This window comes from Candoia aspera, chromosome 5, assembly GCF_035149785.1.
Source record: "Candoia aspera isolate rCanAsp1 chromosome 5, rCanAsp1.hap2, whole genome shotgun sequence".
Lineage (NCBI taxonomy): Eukaryota > Metazoa > Chordata > Lepidosauria > Squamata > Boidae > Candoia > Candoia aspera.
In genome coordinates, this window is record NC_086157.1 from 95,746,003 (window position 1) to 95,773,866 (window position 27,864).

General features: G+C 35.8%; 1 protein-coding gene across 1 annotated transcript; it reads right to left on the reverse strand.

The window, feature by feature from the left end:
• TNFRSF19 (TNF receptor superfamily member 19) lies at positions 1-27,864 on the reverse strand. Its single transcript, XM_063304464.1, has 8 exons — positions 27,785-27,864; positions 25,520-25,630; positions 19,481-19,659; positions 18,103-18,188; positions 3,054-3,218; positions 2,175-2,300; positions 1,427-1,529; positions 1-372 (listed from the first exon to the last, which is right to left on the reverse strand). Exons 1-8 carry the CDS (start codon positions 27,848-27,850, stop codon positions 3-5), a joined length of 1,206 nt encoding a protein of 401 aa, XP_063160534.1. The 5' UTR covers positions 27,851-27,864; the 3' UTR covers positions 1-2.

The following is a 27,864-nucleotide window of genomic DNA, read 5'->3' on the forward strand; positions in this document are numbered from 1 at the left end:
TATCAGTTTGATCTGTCATACTCTGTTGCTGAGAGTGGTTCAGCAGCCACAACCTGATTTGAGGGAGCAGTGATACAATATGTGTTGCTGGAAAGTTCAGGTGATTCTGTCAAGCTACCAAAATGAGACTTTGTAGATGTGAGTACATTTAAATCCTGTTTGTTATCTGAATCCACAGTGGTTTTTTCAGTCTCTAGGCTGAAAAGATTTTCATCTTCTCCCACTAGTTCAGGGTATGATTCACAGAAAGAAATGCTGTCACAACATCCTGGTTTTTGGATGAGAGGCCAAGCATCTGAAAGATCTCCACAAGTAGAATGTGAAAGAGAACCAAGAAATGCTGGAATCATTTCTCCAACAGAATTTGAATTCCTGTAAAAAGTTGAGAAACAAGAATCATTTAACAAAGATTCATTTTAAAAAATAATATATAAAAACTGGTGATCCTAATGCCCTGATTGCATATCAATAAACATAAAGTATGATTTGTGTTATATTTTTGCCTTTGGGGGCAGAAAGATGGTATGAAGACATACTAAATAATTTAATAGTATTATTATACATCATACTTTAAATAATTTAATAATATCATTTTATATCATGTTGTAGGTGGTGGGGAAAGGGGAAAAGATCAAAATGCAGGAAATATACACAAAAAATTATGCTTTTTTTCAGTACTAACAAAAATATAACAGAAATGCACATTTTAAAAATAACAGTTTCTTACTCTAAAACAGAGTAGAACAGAGAGAAAAGACAGAAGGAGCAGACATATTATACCCATGTATCTTTTAACAGAATACAAAGATGCAAGATAAATTCTACCTTAAGATAACATATCTGCATCACTCCCATGAGTAAATTACTCATATTTTTGAGCATGCAAAATCTGGAAATATCCATATAATCTGAATTTTCAATAAGGTTACCTTTTAAAATCAGTACATCTAGTCCTGCATGCATACAGCATCAAGGAATCCCCGCAAGATTTTCAAAACGGAAAATGAATAGATTTTGTATGTGTTCAGGTAGGTGTATGTATAATTCTTTATCCTATGTTGTTAAAATTCTGTCAATAAAAACTGGTCAAAATTATTCAGATTATCTTTTGAATGAAAAAGTTATATGATTTGGTCATAAAAATTAACTTTCTAGAAACTGGCAGAAAACATCTGTCCAACAGCTCAAAGTCATCAATTTATTCTGTTGGAATAAGTGGGCTAAACCTAATTTACTTGAATTGGCTTTTGCTTGCATATTGCACATTTCCTTTCCCTTCCAAATTAGGGATTCAGTCTGTTAGAAATGTCTGTTCCCCTGACTGAAGATCTCTGTAGAATACACTCCAATGTATTCTGTAATAAGCACTAACATTAATATACAGTAGAAAAGTTAGCAAAAGGCAGAAGTTAAAAACCTGAAGTACCTTTCATGACGTGTAGTCTCAGAATGAAAAGGACAGCTATGACAACTATGTTCAAAGCTACATGTCTCATCACAGCACAATGATGGAATCAAATGCACTGGTCCTTGAAAAAAAGAAAACCTTAAGTAAGAAACAAAGTGCATATTGTTTTCTAGAAATGCAAATAATTTATACTTGTTGAGACTAGCTGTGAGCTGGTTCACACAAGTCCCAGAGTATACAGTTGACATATAGTGAAGAACAGCTGTTGGCCTCTGGCTCTTGTCTGTATGTTATGCAAAAAAAGCATGAACCACAAAAGGAATTGTTTAGGCCCCAGGAGAACTTAATGCCTAGTCATACAATCCATCATCCATCCACTTGGGGGCAGGTGAAGGATGATCATATGGCAATGCATTCCACACAACCAATCATATGTGTGAGAATGCCACATCATAGGGCTAATATCTGCTCTTGTACAAAGTATAAATTCTTCATAACACATCTAGCCTTTATACAAAGTTTTAGTCATACATGCATTTAGTATATTTACATTTCTAATTTTGATTTGCTTTATATCATTACATGCTAGTAGTTCTATTACTTTAGTCCTACTGTTTAATGGGATTTATGCTAGTCTAACATCCTGTATACTAAATAGCAATTTATCCATAGTTACTTTTGTATGCCACATTCAAATTTCAGCCTCACTGTGTTCCTCCTACTTAGACTAACACAGCTCCCACAAGTACTTGGAGACCACACTTACCACACATCTGTAATGAGTCCTGCTGGCCCTGGTAGCATGTTTTATGTTCATATATATTAAATTGTGATCTGTCAAAACATGCAAGTTCTGATCCTTCATAGTGAATATCCTGTGATTGTACAGACCCTTCAGAACAGAGAAGAAATTGACACTGGATGTTGTTAAATCCATCTTATTTATATTTAAATTATTATCTAATAATATCTGATAACATTTCACTTTTATTTAACTTAGAGCACCTATTATAAGAGTTCTGGCATAATATGTATTAAATTGTTTCCTTCTTGCTTTATGCCTATTTCAGTTTGATCTAGATTCTTGACCCTAATTATCAAGAAAAATAATTAGAAATACTTGACAGAAGAAATCTGAAGTTCCAAAAAGAACGGGAATTGTTGTTAAAAGTTTACAGTAATTTGTAACTCTGAGTAACATACAGTACGTTTTCTTTTTCCGTGATTTCTCAATTAAAAAATCTAACTGAGTAGCAGTGCTTGAAAAGTAGCCTTGACTAACTGCTACTTTTACTCTGACTCTTACAGTTTTCACACCGTAACATGAATTTTGGATATTAATTTTTGATGCATTTTTGTATGGTCTCCTGAATGGTTCACCATCTGCCAGGCAAAATCAAGACATGTACAGGCTGTGCATATACAACTCATTCACATAAACATATTTCTCCTCATTGATATAATTGACCAAAATTACATTGAGAAACAGAGAATCAACTCCAAGTTACAGTTAAGTTACAGTTAGTTAAATCCAAATAATTCTTTTTCTTTGCACAGAAGTTTATTAGGTGATAAAACTCAACATAAAGATGACAAGGGTAAAAAACGTAACGTGGTGGCGGGGGTGGGGGGGGGAGAAGCTTACAGTTTGGCTTCTTTTCCATGAACTGTCTTTTGCAATAGATAACACATAGGATGAAGAGAGCGGAAAGTACAGTCGCCAGTGCACTACATATCACAGCAGCGAGAGCAGTGTCTCGTGGGCTGGAAACGGTTGATGGGATTTTCACCAAATTCACTTTCGTAGTGCCTATATACAGATAAATGCATACCTTTTACTGATAAGAAATTACATGCAGAGAAGAACAAAAAATACCATTACCTAAAGCTCTTTAGGGACATGCGATACATTCTTTAAGGACCTACACTGCACAGCATAAACAGAATCAAAGGATTGGAAATGGCCAATCAAGTCAAACCCACTAAGTGCATGACACAAAATAAAAATATCCTTAGTGGATACTGTAGTTATTCAATCTCTACTTGAATATATCTAGCAAAGGGAGCTTACCTTTCTCAGTAATTCATTCCGCTTATAGCAAAATACTTCTCCCTAACATGCAAACGGAATTTGTTGTCTTGTAACTTAAGACTGTTATTCGGTACCCTACACTCTGAGATGACAGAGAACAGCTCTTGGCCTTCTTCTGTGTGACATCTATTCAGATATTTGAAGAATGTTATCAGTCTCCCCTCAGTTGTCTTTTCTCAAGGGTAAGCTTACCCAGTTTCTTCAGTCTCTTCTCATATGGGTTAGTTTTCAGTCCCTTGATCATCCTCATTGTTATGCTTTGCTCCTGTTTTTTTTTTAATCTTTCGTAAGTGTGGCACCCAGATACCCTACTTGAGGTGGGGCCTGATTAATGCAGTATATAGTGAAACTGCAACTTCTCCAGCAAGCTATATACTGTAAGTATGTTCATTACAACTAATTCTTACATGGAGTATCAGATGAAGATGTTCTGTATTATTGTTTCATAAGTGGGCAAAGAAAGGCAATCCAGGTCTATTAGTATCAGCAAAGGGCCACCAACAAGCTCCTCCATAAATGTTATGCTATGCTGTGGAACCATTTAAATGAAGGTCCAAGTCATAGAATCTATCCACTGGTCAATCTGTCCAAGTTGAAAATTTATTAAAAAACAGAATCAACAAACATCAACTGAAGTTATATTAAATACAATGGATAAAATCCAGACTTCCAAGGAGTGGTACTACAGTAATTAGCTAGTGTTATGGGAAGAAGAGAGGCAACTTTCACCAATTTCCCCAAATATTCCCCCTTCATATCTGAAACAAAAATTTAGGAGACCATTAGAAACAATGAAAGGAAAGGGGTGTAATGGTTGCCTATTCTAAAACACTATCAGACTCACGAGCAGGAATTCAAAGATATCTGATTTATTAAAGAATAGTATGAAGGATCACAGAGAAAGCTGAGAATGATAAAAGCACGCCAAATGCAAACTAAAAACCCTCGGTGCAAATGAGATCCCTCCCCCATAGAATCTTCCCAAGTTCACAATCCCAGGTGCTCCTAACGGTTTCTGATGGTCTGCAGGAAAAGTCCTTGAACAGATAACATAACCCAAACACATTCCATTGTAATGAACACAGATACAGAGCTTGGTACAAGGTTTCACAGCAGCTCCCTCCCAAACAGAAACGAGCGTCAGCGCCATGGCATGTGAAACGTTATGATGTATACTACACATTGAAACAGTGAACATGACAAGGGGAAGTTGGCAAAAATCTTCTGAGGATGGATCTCTGAGTCAGCAGAGTGCTTTCTAAAAGTGGAATAAAGTAGCACATTTTTTTTTAAAAAAAATACACCTTAAAACAAGCAAATTTCTCAGCAGGAATTCTATGAAATGGCCATTATTATCTGAATGAGTAAAAAAAAACCATATATACTAAGTTTAAAAAACTGATTTCTGAAAAATTGACTTTGGCAGCAAACTCTCTGCCTAGCTCTGCTGAATAGTTGTACAAGCCCTTAAAATAGCTGAAATACATTGTCCCCCATTTTAAACTGGATTAAATTAATCCAGATAGGAATATGATCCACAGTTTAATTAATGTCATCATTTACTGGCTTGACTATTATGGCTATCTGTGTTTTAATCAAGCTGCAGTTGTTTTTCCTGGAACACTATTTCCCAGGCAGACAAGAAAGTATAAAACTGATTTCATCCATAGATGAAAACTCTTTGGGTACCTTACAGGTCTATAATTGTATTGAACAAAGCTTCCTGGCAAGTCATCTCATTACAGAATTGGTGTAGAAAGTATTATGAGCATATTTTACCGCATAAAAGTGGTATGGGAAACAAAAAACATTTTCATTCAGCTATGGCCATTTCATAGAATTCCTGCTGAGAAATTTGCTTGTTTTAAGGTGTATGTGTTTTTTTTTTAAATGTGCTACTTTATTCCATTTTTAGAAAGCACTCTGCTGACTCAGAGATCCATCCTCAGAAGATTTTTGCCAACTTCCCCTTTCCTTTCATTGTTTCTAATGGTCTCCTAATTTTTTGTTTCAGATATGAGGGAGGAATATTTGGGGAAATTAGCCTCGTCCAGTCATTAATGAGATTATATTAAATCTTTGTATGGGCACAGCAATACTGCAGCTACCTCAAAGTGGGTCTGTGCATTAAATACATGATTTTTATGAATTACATGAATACAGTGGCTCTCTACACATTAGAATAAACAAAACTCAAAGGCAGAGCCTGCTATAGTATCACTATATGCATTCCTTATGAATTATCAACATCTGCAGAAGGCTATCATTATCCATACTCAAATATGTTTTTTAAATTACAGAAACCTACAAAACCTGTTTATCAGAGAAAAAAAGTAGGATGAATGTAAACAATATGAGCATCAATCTTTCTGTAGTCCAAAAGGGCAAGTATGTACTGTACATCCAATACAGCAAATGAAATGACATAAGACATTTAATGCTTATAATTCTACAACTGTCAATTCAACAACTATGAATTGCCATATTTATAGAATCCTATAAAAATCACTGGCTTCACATGCAAAAATCCACAAAGATTTAATACAATAAATGATTAAAAGAAACTGTTCCAACTTATTAGCTTCTGAAAACATGTTAAATCTATTACCACAAGCTGGTCTAGACAAAACTAAAAGCCTATAATTTCTTGAAAAATTATATGTAAAGACATAATGGCCAGTTAAAAGACCAAACACTGACAAATATCTCTGCACACTTAAACCTAGATATGTTGGACTCCAATTACATTATAGCAGCTGAAGTCTAATACATCTGGAGGGTGCCAGATTGGCAAAGGCTGCTCTAACATGTAAAAAATGTTACTCTAAGTTTCCAAAATACATTTAGTAGGAAAGAGTTATCAAATGGCTTTCATTATGGGTTCCTCCATTCACTTACTATCACTTTACATAGGGAAGAAAAAGATTTATCTTTTGGGAAAACAAGAGAGGGATGACTAAGCTACATCTAGGGGACAAGAAAAAGCAAATCAGACAATTGTATCCTTGGCTCAGATTAATACAACAACATACTGTTCTATCAACAGCACCATTCAGGTTTTCAAAAATTAATTACATATATTATTAGATTATGCTGAGCCCTCAGCATGGAATTCATGTTGCCCTATGCATATTTCAGTCAAAAAGGAAGTTCATGTTTATAGTTCCTTCAAGATTTTCTAGATACAAACACAAAGTTATTGCCATCTACAAATAGACGAATCCTGTGTATCTGTAATGGTATGTGGGAAAGACCCTGGGAGACAGAGCAAAGAGATGCTGCCTAGGGAACGGTCAGATAAGAAGCAGTATAGCCTGCAGCTGCATAATGGGCGGGGCAAGAGGCTCAGAAGAGACCCTCCCTAATTTTTTGGGCTGTAAAGGAGATGGGAGAATTGTACTTTTAGACTTGCAAGATTCTGTTAATGTAGTTTTACAATAAGGTAGAATTATCTTATCTGGACGTGTTTCCTGTCTGGTCTACCTGGTAAGGCTGGCATCAATCTTTCCCACATACTATTACAGTATCAGACCAGTTTAGCCAGAAAAAATGTACAATATATTCCTATGAACTGTTATGAAATTAAAGGTTCTTCCAATAGAACTGGATCATGAGAAAAAGTGGTATGATTCAGCAATATGAAATTACAGTATTTAGATAAATTAGAAAAACTGACGTTTTTTAACCATTTCCTTATATAGTTAAGTAAGTGAATTATATATAATATAAAATGCTGGAAATAGTGTTACATACTAACAATAATGGAGAAATAAAACTATTTCTAAAAAGTTACAGCAGTATTTCAAAAGGAAAAATATAGGTAGGTTGAGGCTCCAGTAAGATAAATGTATTATTGATGAAACCATGTTATTTACAATACTAGAGTTTTTACTTGTATACACACATGTCTTTGTTTAACATAGATTTGCCAGAATAGATAACTGTTTCCTGGATTACCCACAAGAAAAATTCTTTCATCTGTAAATCAGTAACTATTCTGAAATCTGATGAAAACAATAAATATGCAGATTATTTAGTTTAAAAAAAACTGAGCAATGATTATGTTAATATTAAATATATCATTTCCAGTCTTATAAAAAAATAATTGCCAACATATAATTAACTCCGCAAATTTATACAAAATATTTAGAAACTGGTTTAAAAGAAGCAACAAACAACCTTATTTTCTCCTTCATGCATCCACTCATGCATTCGTATGTAACTATAAACTTTCTATTACTGATACCAACTTCATATAAAAATATTTATGGAACAGATCCAACCCTAAAGTACAGTATCTGCTATTTTTAATTGCGAACCTTCCTATATATGTATCTCCATTTGATTCTTGTGTGCATATGGAATTTATCAACAAGGGGATGCCTTTTTTCTGTGGTAATGATAGTAATAAGAAAGTATTAAAAATGTTTCTGCATTTTCTCTGTTTTGCAAGGTTTTACAAAATTGTTGGCATCAAGTAAATAGTTCCTTATTTTTAAAGACTGTAAACTACCATGGAAAATGTGAACAGTTACATGTTTTCAGATTTACCTATTTACATTTACATTTATATCTTATGTATACCAGTGTGCTTACAATATTTTAATAACAACATCACAAGCAGAAAATACTACCCTTTATCTGTTCTGGTCACTTTGCATTGGTATCAACTATGGTAATCCCACAATGGAGCTTTTGGTTACCAGATGGGTTTCAATTGTCATTTTATGTCATTCAACAGACATCAAAAGCTAAACACAAAATATTCTGGAGCAACTCTTCTGAGCTGTCCTATAGACACCAGCACAGTTTTTTTCCTTCCCCGCCCCCTTATTACTTCTGAAAAGGCAATTTACCCCACTATGGTGCATTCATATATTCTAAAAACTTCTCTTTTAATCTATTCCTCCCCCTGAATAGCTAGGGGTTTGTCCATCTCCAGAGTCCTGCATGTTGCCCTGCTTGTTCTAGGAGAGCTAGTGCACTAATGTATGGGGAAAGAACATGATGCTCTATGTTCCAAGAAGTGGGTTAGAAGTTTCACCTTGAGTTGTATAAACAGGCCACACAGCAGCATACTGAACAACACATCAATGCCCAACACAGCAGCCATCCTATCAAGGAAGAGTATACTTATATGCAAATGTGATAAATAGTATTTCACCCTTTATCTAATTTCCTGGGAGGTAAGGACATAAGGAATATGCTTGATATTAGTTACAAATTAATATTCTGGCTATAACCTAAATTACTAGATTGTATGCATCTTGAGTTGACTCATCTTTTTGAAGGCATGTTATTTTCTCAAATGGAACAAAAATGAAATACTGAAATATACGTTCATTGTCTATCAATAAATTTTGTCTGCCAATAAATTTTGAGCAAAACTAATAAGGCCATTATAAAATATATACATAACATCACTGTAATCTATTAGTTTAATAAGCTGTAGCCAAAAGTTTAGTTAGTAATTAATATCATGTGTAAGGCATTTTTAAATGTCTTCACTGTCCTTAAGAGCTAGCTGTATTAGTAAATACATAAGAGAATTCATTCAGTATGGGTTAATCATTACCCATATACCATTTCCTCTCAGGAATTTCAAGTTCACTTAAATCTGATAACTAAGCAGCTATTTCTTTGTTAATAAAAAGTAATGATTAAGTTAAATATCTTGCAGACATCCTATATGTAAAATAAACACTCATTCAGCCCCTGGCAAAGAAGGATTCTAATTATAGGATTGATTCAAAAGATGAAAGGCTGGTTTTAGTATTAACTTGTGTAGAAAGCTGGTTAAGAGAAATACTGACATTCTCAAATCTCATGGCTGAAATTAACATTTTCTTTCCTCTTTCCAGAGAATAAAGCTTATTTTTACAGATTATTTGTACTATCTTTCTATGTACCAACAGCCATGGTGTTCAGCTCTTCTTGTCTTAGTGCAGATATACTATGTACAGTGTGTGCATAGTAGGTAACTGTAAGGAATCAGATATCTCAAAGTATCTCACATCCCATCAACCTGCCCTTTCTCTTTAACAAGGAAGTGCAGCTCCATGACTTTTTGAGAGGACAAGAGGCCTACACAAATCATGCTTTCTGCATTACCACTTGGCATAATGAGGCAGGAAGAAAGGAAAAAGAAAGGGTGGTTATTCCCATGGGAATTAATCTGTGCACAAAATGTACATTAATCTAAGCACTACCCAGTGGCGTGTGGGTAAATGTTTAAGAACTGGCTTTGCCAGCTCCATTGCCACTGCCATGCTGCTAGTTACAGAACAGCTGATCCGTGTACTAGGTGTAGTGGCTCATCTCTACTCTCAACCAACTCACAAAATTCCATAAAATTTAACAATTGGTACTACATATACCAGGGTTTCTCAACCAGGGTTTGGTGGAACCCCAGGGCTCTGCGAAAGGTCACTAGGGGTTCCCTGGGAGATCATGATTTATTTAAAAAATTATTTAAAATCCGGGCAACTTCACATTAAAGAGGTAAGTTTCATTCTTTATTTTTAGGGTAAGAGCACTGTTAGTGCATGTATACAGGCCTACACATGAAACCAATATAATAATTCTGTAACTTCTGGCCTATATTTGAGCCTGAATGTGCAGGGGTTCCCTGAGGCCTGAAAAATATTTCAAGGGTTCCTCCAGGGCCAAAAGGTGAGAAAGGCTGACCTATACTGACATAAATGAACATGAATTCTAAATCTTAAAAACATTTTCAAATATATACTAATTAGTTATTAGTTTCATTTCAAAGACTTTAATCCCATATTTCAAAGGAAAGTTGTCTGAAGACATTGCTAAGAATTTTTAAAATATATATATATATATTAGATCCAGAAGAAAATATGCAACCAGCTCTTCTATACAAGTGCTATAATGTAATTTGAACAGGTAAATTCTACATTCACGTGTTCAGCTGCATTTTATACTTGTTGAACTTTCCAGACAACACAAGGCAAGTTTTTCTGTTTCTAGATACAGTCAAAATGCATACAGCAGTTCAAACAATAGAAGAAAGTCTAAGTTACCTTTTCCACTAGAGCTTGCTAGGTAGTGCCAGGTTCACAAAGATTCCAAAAATCAAACCTGGTCTTTCAGATGAAGTGCAATCCCATTCAGTTCAGTTGAACTCTTCCCCATTGGCTGACTTCCCTGACCATAGTACTGTTATTTTTAGATTGCTTGCCCCAGTGCATCCCAAAACTGTCCTGAAGCATCTGTTCAGTCAGGAATTTCATAAATAGATAGCAAGACATAGAATTGCATGACACTCCCATACCGGTGGCATCTTATCCTAACTCCAGCTGACTTCTCTCAGTAGTTTTATGCACTGTAGATGTCAAGTAACATGACAGGCAAGTTAGAATCTTGCAGCACCACAAATGCCAAAATACCCAATGGGGAGGGGGAAGTTCTGTTGCACTTCTGTCCCAGAAAGAATCAGTCACTGTATCAAAGAACTTCCTAAGACCTACAGCAGCTAGGTGACCTAGGAGGATACCATGATCCAAGGTTACCTCCTATCAGTATCTTGTTCAAAAATGGAACTGAAGCTTTTATGTCTTCAGAAGAGAACTTCAGCTTTCAAATATAGCCAGAGAATTTGGAAAGCTGCTACTTTCAAAGACAACTTACCAAAATTTTGAACACTGCAAAAAGCAAATGCAAACTTAATCAGAAAAAGCAATAAAAATTATCTGGTCTTTAGGACTTTTGATTAAAAAAAAAGCATTATTTTTCCTCTATGTCAACTTTTCTATAGTTATATACAAATGCTGAAAATGCAAAGCATTTGATTTATATAATGGAGTAATGAACCCTGAGTTGCACTCATTAGGTGTCTGTTCAGAATGGTGAAGCCCAGTCAGAGAAAAATACATGGAGAAGCACTTTAAAAAGACAATTTAAAGAAATCAAAATTGGACATTGATTAAAAAAACCCCATAAAAATAGCTAACAAGCTCAACTATAGGAGGCTATCTCCAATTTACGAGCCTGGATCTACTGTTAACAATAAGGTTAGTAAAAAGTACTTCTGACTTCTGTGTTCAATAGATTAAAAAAATACATCTTTTAAAAGGTTAGGCTTGTTGAATGTGCCCAAATATCAAATTCTTTGTGCAGAGAATAAACAACCTTTGTGTGAAGAATAAGCTAATTTTGATCATATTAAAAAAAAAAAAAACTGGCCATGGGTAAACTGGAACTTTGTAGAAGAAATGCTGGTATAATTAATACTGAGACATAGTTCATTAACTAAGTCTAGAAACTTGTTTTGTTACATATAATACACTGTAATCAGTACTTGTGGTAAAAATGAAGTAACAATTCCCATCCCAAATTTCCTTGAAAAATAAAACCAGAAATTGAGGGAACATAAGATGATCTTGGAACAGAATTTACTAAACAAATGTTTAAGGGCCAAATTATGGTCAGCAAGGAAGCAGCTCAATTCCTTTAATCATTATCTTAGTATACACTGAGTTGGCATGGGCCTCAATAGCCATATGCTAAGTTAAAAGGAATATGAGAATGCTTCCAGTATCATGGTTTTAAATCTTAGTAATAAAGTGTAAAAAAACTAGTAGTTAACTTTTTAACAGGTTTATTATGCAAATGCAAATATTTCATCTCCAATGTTTCTCTTTCTGTCTACTGCCTCTGAAGGACCAGGCAGATGCATTAACTATGATCTAGGCATTACCAGTTTCTCAAATGCGTCTGGACTGCTACAAAGATGACCAATTACTATTGAGACAAAATGTAATTGGAAAATTACTTTAAATCATGTTGTCAGTCCTCCTGATGTAAAACAACTGCTCCATTCTTGAAAGGTTGTTTTTAGGTGTGTGCATATTCCAAATGTAGAAATACATTTCCCATATTTCATCTAGCTACCAGTTTAATTTTGTATTTAGTTTCTCCAGTATGTTTTATGGAGAACTACTTGTAAAACTAGCTGTTACAGGAAATAACAGGTTTTACATTCTATCCTTATTCCTTTGAGACAAAGCGGGTGGGGTGTGCGGCTCTAATCCAGAGGCCACTAATAATATGGTTATATTGTGACCCACAAAAGCTCTAGTAATCAGAGCACCCTTGGCTTTTAGGCCATGGTAAGAGACACCAGCCTGAAAATGGTTTGCCCAGTGAAAAACTAGCCAACACAAGGATTCTGCCTTGTGTTGGCTAGTTTAATAATATAATAAAATTAGCTAAATACAGTAAAAAATCTGATTTGATTGCTTTAATGAATACTTTAATGAATACTCTTGCAAGTGACAAGGTTGTGTGATAGTAATTAAATAAATGGAGAAAATGAGCTGGGAGTCTTGAGAAAGCAAGGCAATAAAAGTAGCTAGAAGCTACAACGTGATGGTAGGTGGGCGAGATTGCTATTTTCACTTTCAGAATTGGTATGCATGTGGCTAAAGACTTGGGAAGGAGATTTCATAATACAGGCAAAAGATCTTATCCAGAGGATATTTATGGCTCATGAATTAAAGAAGTAGAACACCCAATAATAGAAAATCGATAGATGTAGGTCTTAAAAAATACTGAATTTCCCTCAGTGGATTCAAGATTAAAACTGATGCATCAAAAGATTTATTTCAAATCTACTTGATGCCCCAAATAATGACTTTGAAAGTATGGACATCAGATTTTGTTGCTGATGTAAAAAAATTGAGGGCTTCTTGACTGATATGATTTGGTTTTGTGAATTATTGTCTTCTTTTTGGAAAAACATTTTAATGTACATAAGTAGATTTGTATTTTGAAGTTGTTAATGTTATATCAAATTATGTTCCAAAACTTTGGAATCTGACTATTTTTGAGGAGTTATGGTTATATCAAGCCTAGGATTTGCTAACAATTATTTTCTCTAGTAATGAAAAAATCACTCTATATGTTCTTCTTTGGCATAAATTTTATGATATTTTGTAATGTTAGAGAACCACCTTTTTATTTAATGTAGAATTAGAAATTGGTTTGATGTTTGATGAATACGTGATATATATAATTAGTTTCCCTTTGGTGGTTGTTGTTTTTTTAAGTTGGTTGCTGGTTCTGTATTTATTTTCTTTTTTTGTAGTTTTCTGTAAAACTTGAGGCAAATAAAAAATAAAAAATAAAAACAAAATGTCTTAACAGTTATTTAAATTGTATAAGTTCACTTTTCAAGAGCATGCTAAGACCTTATTATTCTCCTGAAACTGTAAATGTACTTCATGCTGATTTATACATTTTACTTTTCTATTCTAAGTCTATATCTAAATTTACATTTTATCAGTATCCTTTCCTAAAATGGCCACAATATTTATCCAATAATAAACAATAAGGCCCCATCGTATAACAATGAACATTAAAGGGATTCCAAAATTATTATGTGTAATATTATTAACATGATACGAGTTTATGAATTTTTGTTATACTAGTCCTTTCTGCAGTAAGGGCTGATAGCATTCATAGTATTCATTAGCTGGGAATTCCTCTAATAGGTTTCTAGGAATTAGATTTACAGTTGCCAATCGAAACTTTCCTGCCATTGACAAGAAAACTCTTCATCCTGGATTTATATCCCAATCCAACTCAGATCATCTCACCTCATCTCTTTGTTGAAAGAAAACTTAACAAAACGTATCAAGAGACATTTGATACAAATGTTATATTTATAGCTGTAATCCTTAGAAATCTTTATAAATGTAGAAATACCTTAGAAATGTAATTCTTAAAAAAGAATTCCTGAGACTTCACCCAAGATTCTGTTATCTCGTTAAAAACAATCTATAAAACCAAAGCTCTGGCTCTACCAATGCAGAATTTGTCAGTAATTTAATAATATATATAACTTCCTGAATTCAATGATTACATACAAGATTTTTCAATTGTTTATTTTATTTTACTTTACATGGTGCCTTGGGTCAGTCCTGACTCCTGGTGACTGCCTGGACAAGCCTCTGCAGTTTTCTTGGCAAGGTTTTTTGCAAGTAGTTTGCCACTGCGTCTTTCCTAGGTATCGGAGGGTGTGACTGGCTGAAGGTCACCCAGGTGGCTTAATTACTTTTTTAAAGGTAAGATCTGAGAGGACACATGCACTTTATTTCATTTCTATTTTCTTGTTTGTGCATTTCTTAACTTGCCTTTTTTTGAGCTTCTCCAACTTTTCCCATATTTAGTTCCAGATATAAATCAATTTCTTTTATATCTTATGTATTTTACAACTCATTTAAAATGAAAACATTAGGAAATATTTCATAAACCTTAGGATTCCCCCCCCCCCCACTTTTTAAAGAAAACAAAGCTTTGGGCGAAACACTCCTAGATTTATACACTTTCCCCCCCCGGCCTTCGAATTCCTGTTTTCAAGAAAACAGCAGAATATAATATACATTATTTAGAAGTGCTTCATTTAATTTCTGCTTAAAATGGAATTTGTATTGCTATTATAAAATAAAAAAATATCCACAACAAAGTTCTGATTCCATTTTAACATATGTATCAGCATTATTTGCTATTATTAAATGATACAGAATTCAGTGTTTATCACAGAAAGTTTACTCAAGAGTGATTTCTCTTCTTCTGCCTTTTACTCTCCTTTTAGAAAATCCTTTCAACTTTCTGATGGGCTTTTTACAATCCACAACCAACTTTTTCATGAGTAAATATTTAAACCATAACTCTGTTTTAAAAGGTCTACAGATGGAGAGTAGATGAAAGCTAGCTCTGAAATTTATAGCTAGCTAGGTAATAATCAACTGCTTATCAACATTCTGTGATCCTCATTAATGTTCCAATCATACTATATGATCATGGGATTTTAGCCCAGGAAGTCTGTGGACCCAACTTAGCATTCAAGAGCAAACACTAATTTGCCAAAACACATTATAATATAGTGTAACAGTATATACATTTTATTTGTGGAAATTTGAAGAACTTGAACATTCTTACTAAAATTCAGGATTTTGTCTATATAATGATTCAGCTAATTTTATTTACAAGATACTAACATTTAAAAAACCCAGAATAAATTAGTTAATTTCTGAGGCAATTCTTTTTATCTCTTAGTATTAAAGTATTATAAAAACAGCTTGATATCAGAGTTCAGCAATACACATAATTACCTACAGATGTAGGGAAATATTCAAATAACATATTCCTACTTGATGAGGACAGCAATAGGCTCACATTACTGAGCCCTGATTGTTATTATCCATGTGGGATCTTTTACTAAATGCTGCAGTTTGGAGAGCTCCTGTTTTACTCTAAAAATAAACTATGTTATTCTCCACAATACTCCATTCTTCACAGAGTTGTTGATGTGTCCCTTTTAATTTTATTAAACAATTTCTGCATAAATTTGAGTTTTTGTAAGCCTACTAATAGACCTTAAGATTCTTCCTCACAGTTCATTTACAATGCTCTCACATTTTGTTGAGCAAAAAACTATACTGGCATAAAATTTACTACCTTGACTACCGATCCCTATCCTGTTACAGCACAATTTTTTTTTAGATTTTTTACCCCACCTTTATTTATATATAAATAAATAACTCAAGGTGGGGAACATAGCTAATACTCCTTCCTTCTCCTATTTTCCCCACAACAATCACCCTGTAGGGTGAGCTGGGCTGAGAGAGAGGGACTGGCCCAAGGTCACCCAGCCGGCTTTCATGCCTAAAGTGGGACTAGAACTCTCAGGCTCCTGGTTTCTAGCCCGATGCCTTAACCACTAGACCAATGATGTCAAATGATGTTGGTCTAATTTACTATGTGCAGGGCATTTTAAGTAAAGAGACTGGTAGATTCTACCAGTTTTGCTTCCTTCATTTCCCATAAATACCACCCCTTGCATGCACTTCCTGTACCTATCATCTATAAGTCAGGCTACTTTTAAACAGTACTACACCTACGTTTAAAAATACTATGGCTTAACAGTTGATGAGAGGAAGACTTCTGCCATACCATGCAAACACCTCAACTATTATAGGAAACAGATCCACAGGCAAGGATGCATGGTGCAATAGAGAGCTCCCCCAACACACCGGAGAACCCTCAATGTGCATGTCAACTGTTCCAAATAACACATGCATGGGAGATCGCACCATGCATCAGCAATGTCCTCAGTTGATTGTAACAGCTGAACAGTTCATGAGAGGGATTATGTGGAGCTGTAGGAGGGAACTTTCCCGCTGCACTGCATAACCCCTGTACCTGTCACCTGTAAAGATGCACAGACAGACAAAGACATCTCCCTCCTGCTTTACTGGGTAACCCGCCAGGCTTGTCAGCTGTTACATCAAGCTATTTTAAAACACTGGTTTAGCATTATTTTGAAAGAGCAGTAAACCTGTGTTTAAAAGTAGCAAATAACAGGTGGCAGGTAGCAGGGATCTTTGTCACAATGCATGACACAACTACCCCACATGCCTCTCCCATGTTGCTCACACTGCTGCTTCTTTCAAAACCAGGGATTGGCTCGGAAAGCAGGAAAGATCCAGACACTTCTGCAGCCCAGACCAAAATGGTCCTGGAGGAGACTGCCCAGGGACTGAAGAGGAGGGGCATGCCCACAATGGCCTAAAGCGGCCAGAGCCATCAGACTGTATCCACAGCAAAAAAATGTGTCAACGTAAGAGGGAAAACACTACTTCAAAACTGAAACAGTTAAGACAACTTAAGCCAGTCTCGCATATGAGCTGGGGATCAGATGAAAGCAATTGTCACAAGGGTATGACAGGAAAAAAAAAAGGTTGTTGGAGAACATTTATGCTCCAATTAGGTGCAAGTAAGAAGGAAAAAAAAGTTTCAACCTGAGTTATACATGAAAGTTCTTCAGAAATTACACCCATGGTAGCTCTCCAGAGAACAACTATGGGCACACAGATAGTCCTTGAGTTACAACAGCAATTGGGACCAGGATTGCCATCATTAAGTGATGTGGTCATAAAGTACGATGTCATGTGATCACATCACTTAGTGACAGCAATCCAGCTGTTCCAATTGTCACAATAACCCCAAGATGTGCGGACCATTAAGCAGAAAGCAGAGGGAGTCCCAGGTAAGGAGTGTGGGGGCGACAAGGGGGTTGGGGAGGACCTGGGAGGCTTGGTGCAAGTCATGCATGAGTTGGGGGAGGGGGGTGCTGTGGTTCTGTGTGAGTGGTTTCTGCTCAGGAATGCCAGGGAAGGAGGGTGTGGGGTGTGTGTGAGCATAGGAAGGGCGGGGAAAGAAGGCACGGGATGCATTCGAGTGAAGGGAGGCCTTGCAAGGAGGGTGCTAGTGGGTGTGTGTGAACGAGCAAAGAGGGAAAGGAGGGCACGGTGCATGTGAAAGTTCTGGAGAACTCTGGTGTAGTCTGGAGGAAAAATGTTTTTAGACAGGTTTTCTGCACACTTATCAACAATAAATAAACGAAAGGGTTATAGCATACAGTATAATCAGACCTTCTTTCTTATACTGTATTTATTTCAGGAGTCTTTTTTGGGACAAGATCCTTTTGTATCAAAATACTTTAGCTGTTCCTTAACAAAAACTACAACACTTTATATTAATGTTGTAGCATTTTAAAATCAGAAGCACTTACAGTGTGGTTCATAAGGAGGAGGTGGGTCACCACAAGGAACACATTCCATATCCTGAAAGCCCCCAAGTTTTGTCTTTCTATAAAATCTGGAAGACAGAAGAAAAACACATTTCTCATATATGAAAAATGCAGCATAATACAGGATTATGCTAATAAAAAGCAATAAAATGTTCCTGAAATAATAGGAGATCAAATAAGATGAGATTAAGCAAGAGTTTCAGGTAGTGACAATCTTCTGGTAGGCTAGAACACCACTTTAGTGCTTTATTGGACAGAAAAGTGAGTGCAGCAGTGAGCAGAGCACTGATGAAAAATGGGCTTAAGTGTGGATTTTTCTTTTTTCTGAAGTTTTATGGAGATTGTTTTTAAAAAATGGTGAACAGCATTGAATCAGTACTGTACAGAACTAACTAAAAATGGTGGGAAACAGTGTGCCAATTTTTGGCAATCATAACACTGAAATTCAGGAGTGCAGCCCAGTATATTCTGGGGAAAATAAAAATAGGGTTTCTGGGCTGGCTGCCCACCTGAATCCTTCAAATTCAAGGCTTTGGCCTGAAATCTAGAGGTGGATTTTGTTTTGTTTTGTCATCAGTAGTTTTAGCATAGCTTGTTGTTAATCACTGCCACTTACCTTACCTTCATGTGCTCAGTTGGAGATCTGAAGAGGAACTGGACTCACATTTGCTTAAATGCTAGTACAGTTCTCCATGTGATCTGCAAACCTAATTTATCAGACTCTTGGATCATGTTGAGAGATATAGTCATACTGAAACCACATGAATTAACCTTTCTTTCAGATCTCCAACTGATCACTGGGAGGTCAGGGAGTGGGGAGCACTGTACAGGCAAGTCTTCTCTGCCTACTTTGAAGACCTGCACTCTCTCTTCTTCACACATACCTGAACAACATGCACTGCATAATGGAATTTTGAATAAAAGAAAGTTTTGCTATTGTGAGATGACTTTTCACTAGAATACCCTAAGAACAATGCTACAGTATATAACCATCATTTGGAGGATGTTATAGGAGGAGAATCTCAATTTAGCAGACCTTGATGCAATGCATCTAATATCCAGTGGGCCAGGTTTACACATCAATTAACATCAGTTGTGTAATGAAAATTGTGTAATGATGTAATTTGCATAATTTCTATAATGAAAATAAATGTATTTACTATTAATATTATTAATATTTTTAAAAGACATTTGGGAAGAACAGAGATTTCATCCTCTCAATCAGACCATTAAAACAAGTTTTCATTGCAGTGTACAAAGACAACTTAACAACTTAGAGCGGCAGAGCCAGCCAAAACTACGAATATAAATTATTTACAGTTCTTCTTTACAATTCTTCATAATTCCTTCTGTAACTTACCCAGGTAAGCAGTCTCCACAAACAGCATTGCTAATAGCAGAACAATTGCTTTTCTGAAATCGATTTACTAAAGCACAGTCCAAACATTGTTTGCATTTTTGAAAGCCCCAGTCCTCTTTGAATCTGTTTGGCCTGCATGTCATGCACTGGGCATCCTCCCCATATCCAAAACCGCATTCCTGTAGGGATTAACAAGCACTACTGAGACACTTAGAGACATGAATAATGGGAAACAATAAAGATAAAATGAGGCCTCAGTGTAATTATTTTTGAAAATAAAAACTTTCTAGAGATAAAAGTAATCTTTTCAGCAGGTCCTAATGGGTTGTCCATTGCTAATAATCTCCTTTATTTTTATAAGCAATACTTATTTATCCACTTTATCTGAGAAACTTCTAGCTTGAATGAAAGAGGACTCAGTGGATCCCCACTGCTACATTATTATAAGCTTATGGAAATTATGGATATATCCATTTTTAAACTATGCCAACAATGTCGAAATTTAGAAGCTAGCATGTGAAGTTCTTCAAGCAGTTATATAAAAACCAGAAAAATAATTTTAATATAAACTTGCTTCGCTAAGCCAAAAGTATATATGACCAACAAAATGCTTAGAATGTTTATTTTAGAATTTCTATAATTAACAGGGACGTGGTGGCGCTGCGGGTTAAACTGCTGAGCTGCAGAGCTTGCCGATCGAAAGGTCGGCGGTTCGAATCTGCGCGGCGGGGTGAGCTCCCGTGGCTAGTCCCAGCTCCTGCACACCTAGCAGTTCGAAAACATGCAAATGTGAGTAGATTAATAGGTACCGCTTCGGCGGGAAGGTAACGGCGTTCCGTGTCGTCATGCCGGCCACATGACCACAGATGGGTCCTTATGGACAACGCCGGCTCCAAGGCTTAGAAACGGAGATGAGCACCGCCCCCTAGAGTCGGACTCGACTGGACTTAACGTCAAGGGAAACCTTTATCTTTACCTTTATAATTAACAGGAAAAACTAGAGAACTAAATAAAATGTTAAAAATATAGTACAAAATACCTAATTTAAGCGTTTCGCATTCTGCAATAAGCGTTTCGCATTCCATAAGGTGCACATAAAAATACATGAAACTGTTCATAAGCAAACAAAATTATATCAAGTAAAAAAGTGTGGGAAAACTTTAGAAGTTATTAAGATAACCCTGCAATTCCTCTAAAAACTGCCCCCTAATTGGAGTTGTTTGTAAGAGGGGAATAGAAATTTTCATAATAAACAAATAAAAATAAATAGAATCTACCGCTAGGCAGTTATCACATTTTTGCACAGTACTTTGTCTTTAAAGTTACTCAGATTTCTAAAGGTCTTGACTCTTCATGGGCAGAGTCCTTAACAATGACAGGGGCATTCTCTGGCCATGTTAACTTGGATTCTTCTTGGCCTGTGGATTCTGAGGAAACAAACAGAGTGGTTGCTAGTATGTTCCCTGACACTAGATCTGTGACCTTTCTAGTACCTTGGGGGGGGGGGGCAGGAGTAGTCAGCTGGATCTGAGGATTAATGCCTCACTTCAGAAAGGTTTTTTCTTGCATTCTTGAAGGAGGCTGAACTTCCCCTTCCTTAAGAAACCCTCCATGAATCCAGCTGTATTGGACCATTATAATCCCATATCCATCTTTTCTTTCTAGGTAGGAAGGCAATCACTGAGCAACCTAGAGGAAATGGATAATTGGAATGCTTTTCACTCAGTGTTCAAGCCTAGGCATGGAAAAGAAATTGCATGGTCACCTTGGTAATGACTTTTGTCAGGGCTTAAATGGAAGGAGAACACTGCCTTTGGTACTATTAACTATGATATTCTTCTGGACTGCTTGCAATGGTTGGTGACAGTGTGAAAGGCTCCAACTCCTTTTTAAGCAGGCAGGCCCAGTTGATTATAGAGAAAGAAAAATCAGCCTGGTAACCTGTTACTTGTGGAGTGCCACAGGGCTCAGTTCTTTTTAACATCTATATGAAGCCATTGGGAGAAGCAACTATCAGTTTGGGATGCAATACCAGCAAATTGCTGATGACACCCAAATACACATCACCAGTCTGGCAATGTGGTCAATGTTTTGACTCAATATCTGGAAGCAATTAGAATCTGGATGGGGTGAAGCAGGTGAAACTCATCCCAAGCAAGATAGAGTTGCTGTTTGTCCACTGAGATTCTCTGTCTGCTCTCATGTTGTCTTCCCAGCAGGTGGCACTGACCCTAAGAGAGAAGGCCCATGACTTGGGGATCCTCCTAGATTGCTGGCTACTGATCGGTGGGCAAATAGAAGCCATGGCCAGCTGGTCCAGCTGCCACCTTAAATGGAGCAGGAGCATCTTACAACGGTGGACCACATGTCTGGATTACTGCAATATGCACTAAATGGGGATGCACTTAAAAACTGGAAAATGCAGTTGGTGGAAAATGCAGCAGCCTATATGTTAATTTCTATGGGACACCATGAGCACAATAACAGCTATGCTGTCCTAACAGTCAGGAACCACGTTGAGACAAGGAATAGGTCTCTAGTGTTTTATTACTGCTACATTAGACAGAAAATCCTAAGAAACTGAAGAAGCGTGGGAAAAACCCAGACAGATAAACCCCAAAGTCAAGGCAGTTCTGATCTGTGTCTCTTTGAATGGCTGCTTAACTCCTCAGTACTACGCATGCGTTTTCCCCCCTGGATAGGGGCCCCCTCCTGCTCAGTACTCATGACATATGCTGTGGCTCTGCACTGGCTGCTGTAAGTTTCTGTGTACATTTTGAAGTGCTGTTTTTGACCTATAAGGCCCTGTATACTTCGGTATCACAGTATCTCCTTCTTCAGTTAGGATCAACTTGTCTGACAAGAATATCTCAGGAGAAATTGCTTGTAACACCCCCATCCAGACATTGTGGGGAGGGGGGACAAGGAAGAAGTGCTTCTCCATGACAGCCCCAATATTATGGAATGGACTCCCCAAGGAAATTAGACTTCTCCTGACTCTATTAGCATTACAGGATCAGGTTAAAACACAAGTTTTCTGAAGAGCTTTTAACTAGTTGAGTAACACCATCAATATTTTATATAATACTGTACTGCTCTGTTTTAAATTATCATTTGTTGAATGTTTTTTGACATTATATGCATTTATGACTTTTTAATGTGAACACCACTAAGAGTTGTTTGTTTGGTGGGATATAAAATCTTATAAATAAGTAATTCTAATACCACCAGAAATATGGACTTCAATTCCTAGAATTCTCAATCAGCATGGCCTTTTAGCTTGTTTGAATACCAAAATACAAATAAACCCTTTTGAATCTACAGATCTTCTTTTCCAGAATCTATTTTTCTGATTACAAACCAATGAAATTCAAAGCCAGGAAAGTTGGCCAAAAACCCAAACAGAAGGGAGAGTTAGGCTATGAGCATAAAAAGACTAATCTGTTTATCCCATTTTTTATTTTCTTGGAGAACCTTTTTTTCAGTTTCTCCCTCTAAATTTCTATTGCCAAACCAGTCCTGCCCAATGTCCTGCTTGAAATAAGTAACTTTATACCAGACTTATTAGATATAATTATTTACTTTGCTTTGGGGCAGGATTTGCTATGCCTGTTGATATGACTGCTTCATTTCATTTCTTATTTAGAATCACAAGAAAGATTTGTAAGAAAATACAGATTCTCTTCTAACCAGATCAAGAACTACCTTGAGTATGAATCAACTATCTTTGGCTCTACACCTAGATATTATAAATATCCCCTATTATCAAGAGAATATAAAATACATTAAAGGTAAAGGTAAAGGTTTCCCTTGACGTAAAGTCCAGTCGTGTCTGACTCTAGGGGGCGGTGCTCATCTCCGTTTCTAAGCCTTGGAGCCGGCGTTGTCCCTAAGGACCCGTCCGTGGTCATGTGGCCGGCATGACTCACGGAACGCCGTTACCTTCCCGCCGAAGCGGTACCAATTAATCTACTCACATTTGCATGTTTTCGAACTGCTTGGTGTGCAGGAGCTGGGACGAGCAACGGGAGCTCACCCCGCCGCGCGGTTTCGAACCGCCGACCTTCCGATCGGCAGCTCAGCGGTTTAACCCGCAGCGCCACCGCGTCCCTATAAAATACATTAAATACATTAAACTGGCAGTTAATTCATGTTCACGTGTTTTACAAAACCAAATTATTTTTTAATTCTTTTTGTTCAATATATACAAGATGTTACAGAAGGTACTATTTATTCATTATTTTTTAAAAAACGAGTGCAGTGCTGTTCCCTCACATTTCCACATTTAATAAGCCATAGTTGGCTTGCCATTTTAAAAAGTCATTGATGAACTATTTTAAAAGAAATTATTTTCAGTGTTTCAGATATTAGATGTATATATAAATTGTTGTATATAAACCAAACAATAATAATTGCTTGTAATAGAGAGCTTATCATGAACAATTATAATGATAGCAACAGCTCCCACATCCTCTGTAAAACACCAGCTGAACTATAGGTAAGACTATTCTTAAAAATAATATTCAGAAATCTACATACTGTACCTAGACATAGTTTTTGAAGTACTGTATGTCTTGAAAGTGCTAATTTTCAGAGGAAAATGTTATACAATCATTGCTTCAAACTAGTTCTCTTTGGAAGACTTGCCAAAGATACAGAAGATACTGTACATCTTAAGTAGCATATATAATAAAGCAATTTCCTTGTCTATTCTTTAGGCATTACTATGCAAAAAGCAAAGACATTGTTCTACCAAGTGTTTAAAGCACAGAAAACAGGACAAAATAGAAAGACTTCATCAGATATGACCAAAGGGACATTTTTCAGAAACTAATATAGGCAATATTTGAGAAAGATTATGTCCTGATATACATTGTAATTAATAAATAAACAAGTCATAACTAGGAATAACTTCCAAATTATGCTCCCCCTTGAAAAAAATAATAAAAGAGGATTTGCTCAGTAACATGAAAGCATTTCTTAAGCTCCATTAATTCCTGAGACATCCACAAATTAAACCAGCTGAAACCTAAAGAATTTGGAGAGAAGACAATTTCTCCTCTTTTTTACTGCTCTGAAATTTACTAGTTCTGACTGAATGTTAACTTTTGAGAATGTGTAACTCTGTATTACTGTCTGCTACTTTTTCCACAATCCACAAGGTTAGAGAAATCAATCGTTTCTACAAAGAACTCTCCATATATACTGACTACTGGGGAAAAAATGTTTCGGAAAAAAAAAGCCTTCAGTGGCATTCAAATGTAGGTATGACACTTATTAATGCTAATAAAGAATTATCTTAACAAAGATAAAATTTACTGATATTTTTAAGTAATCGTATTCCATTTGTATTTTTGTATTTTTATGTCAACCAGAATCTAGTAAAAAAAGATAAAACCACATTTTTAAGAAGACGTTTCTTCCAAATATCAAACTGCTCATAAATTACATCTACTTGTCCCATCAGGATCGGGTAGATGCATGCATCGGGTCCTTCTATTAAGGACTGTCATCTGACAGGACCCAGGAATAAAGCCTTTTCTGCCATGGTGCCCACCCAGAACTTAGATGGGTCCCAACCTTGCCGGCCTTTAGGAAAGTCCTGAAGACATGGCTCTGCCACCATATCTGGGGCTCTAGCAGTTGTGGGAAGCTTTTACAATGGCTTTGTTGAGCTTAATGCAAGGATGGACTTTGGCTACTGACCATGGTTATTTTTGTTTTAAACTGGTTATTGATGTTTTATATGTTTGTATATTTATTTTTAACTTGTTTTTTATTGGATTGTTATTTTAACAGTTGTGAACTGTCCAGGGTCACTAAGGTGAGATGGGCAGCCATACAAATCAAATGAATGAACGAATAAATAAATATTTAACCCATAAACTATGAAAAGACTTCTCTAGTAAACAACACTGCAACTTCCAAAACAGTTAACTTACAAGTGGTCTTCAGCACTATATGTAGTGGGGAAGTATATTTAGTATATCATATTTGAAAAATCAAGAGAATAATTTTCAGAATTTTATATGAACATACCTTAGATAGTTCCATTCCAGGGCCACACTGTTCACACAATATACAGTTGCCATTATGATCTCTGAATTCCTGCTCTCTACAGTCTCCAGTTTCACAAATTATAGCATTTAACTACAAACAAGAGTGAAGTAATTAAGATTACGCTTTTTAAGAAATGAATCTTTTAACAATATAGCCCTATAAATACTTAGAATTTGCTCCCAAGAAAATACGTGGCAACAGAAATGTACTTGGAATTGCTACATCAAAATTTAGGAACATACATAACTGAAATAATTTTTTTTAAAAAATCATAAAAATAAGTAGATTTATGCTGTACCCAAGAACAAGTGTAGTATAGTAGTTAAGGTACTGGATTAGAATAGTGGAGACCCAGGTTAAAGTCTTCACACAACCACAGGGAAGTCTTAGTGCATACGGGTTAATTACAGTATGTTATCTCAATGCAACCTATCCCACAGGGTTATTATGGAGATGAAATTATGCCATTTTAACTACCAGAGGAAAGGCAAAATATAAATGCAACAAATAAATAAATAAAAATAATTTAAATTAAATATAAATAAAGTTCTATTCATTTTCATGCAAAGGCAAAAAGAAAATATACTAATATAATATTTTAGTATATACTGTAGCTGGTTTTTAAAATGAATACTTTAAAAGCATGTTCCATTTAAATGGAACATTATTAAATGGGAATTCTCTCTCCCAAAGTCTACCAGGCAGTTAGGAATCAAGCTAAAATAAATACTAAAATTTACTAATAAAAGAAACTTTACTAATAACAGCTATATAGACAAACACGAAAAACATTTTAAAAAACACTAACAAATATTATACCCTGGCATTTGAAAACATGTAAAATATACTTCTAAAAGAGCCAATTTGGTGTAGTGGTTAAGTCATCAGGCTAGATGCTGGAAGACCATGAGTTCTAGTCACACCTTAGGCACGAAGCCAGCTGGGTGACCATCAGCCAGTCATTCATCACAGCCCTTGGAAGAAGGTAATAGCAAACAACTTCTGAAATCTTCCCAAGAAAACTGCAGAGACTTGTCCAGGCAGTTGCCAGTAGTCAAAATTGACTCAAAGGTGCGCACGCACAGAAAATATACTTCTACACTCCAGTGATTTCTAATCAAAATGTTTCAATGGTGTATTTGATAAAGAACTTTTCCAAAACATTTTGGGCTTCTATAAAATAAAATATACCCTATTGGAACTTAAGAAAACATCCCCTCTTTATAGTAAAATGGAAAGGAAAAAATATATAAACTATAGGAATAGGTCCTATATGGGATTTATTTGGTAAAGTCAGACAGGTAAATAGCCCATTTACATGATTATTTAGAAGGTCTAAATTTTAGCTAAATTAGCTTCTACTTAAAATGAATGTCACCTAACCTCTTAAGTATGTGTGTATATTTTCGTCATGTTAATGAGATAGGTAGACATAGTCTTAACGTTCTTGAAAAATAATGCTGATGTAAAAGGTGATTAATTTTGGGAAGCTTACATAGTATTCAAGACATATTTCTGTAGGTGAAAGCAGTGGATTATTAATAAGAGCTCTGTAAGCCATTCATGGGTTGCTTTGTAAAGCACTTATCTGAATCTACTGCTCAAAATATTAAGGCAGTCACAATTTTCAAAGGTTCACCACAGCCATTTCAAGGCCTTTTCCAGGTTTTTTGAAGATTTGTGGAAATGCGCAGAAGACATTTCCACTGGCAGGTATACACGTGGAAAAGATTGAAAAAGGCCTTGAAGCAGCAACACTGAGGCTTCAAAAGATGCAACAGCAGGTTCACTTGTGTAGCACCCCTCCAAACGATTTGTACAGATTGCTTTGTATTTGCAATCCCTAGGCAACACTGAAATCACCCATGGTTTTTTTTATTATTATTATTATCATTACATACGTATATATTAACTTAGCTATCTCTAGGCTAATGTCATCTTGTGTTAATCAACTAACTTGATGTTGATCAGATCAATTTGTATAGTTTCTAATGACATTTGGTCAGTAATTAGGCAATCACAACATATTTATTAAGGAACACTAAGATGGTATTATTGTAACTCGACATTTATAAAGGAGTAATTCCCCTGCTGCAATGCGACCTAGTGACACAAACTTCATAGTGTTTCACATACTTGCTTTGAGTCACAAAACAACTATCCAGTTGTTTAGTTATTCTGAATGCAAGAACTTTTACTAGTACCACATACAATGCACAATAAGAAAAATGTTTGTCTACTTACAACATATATCAAAAGTGTCATCAATCTGAGAATGAAATACTGCCACTCAAACCTTTGTGTATGCATTTTTTCCTCTAAGA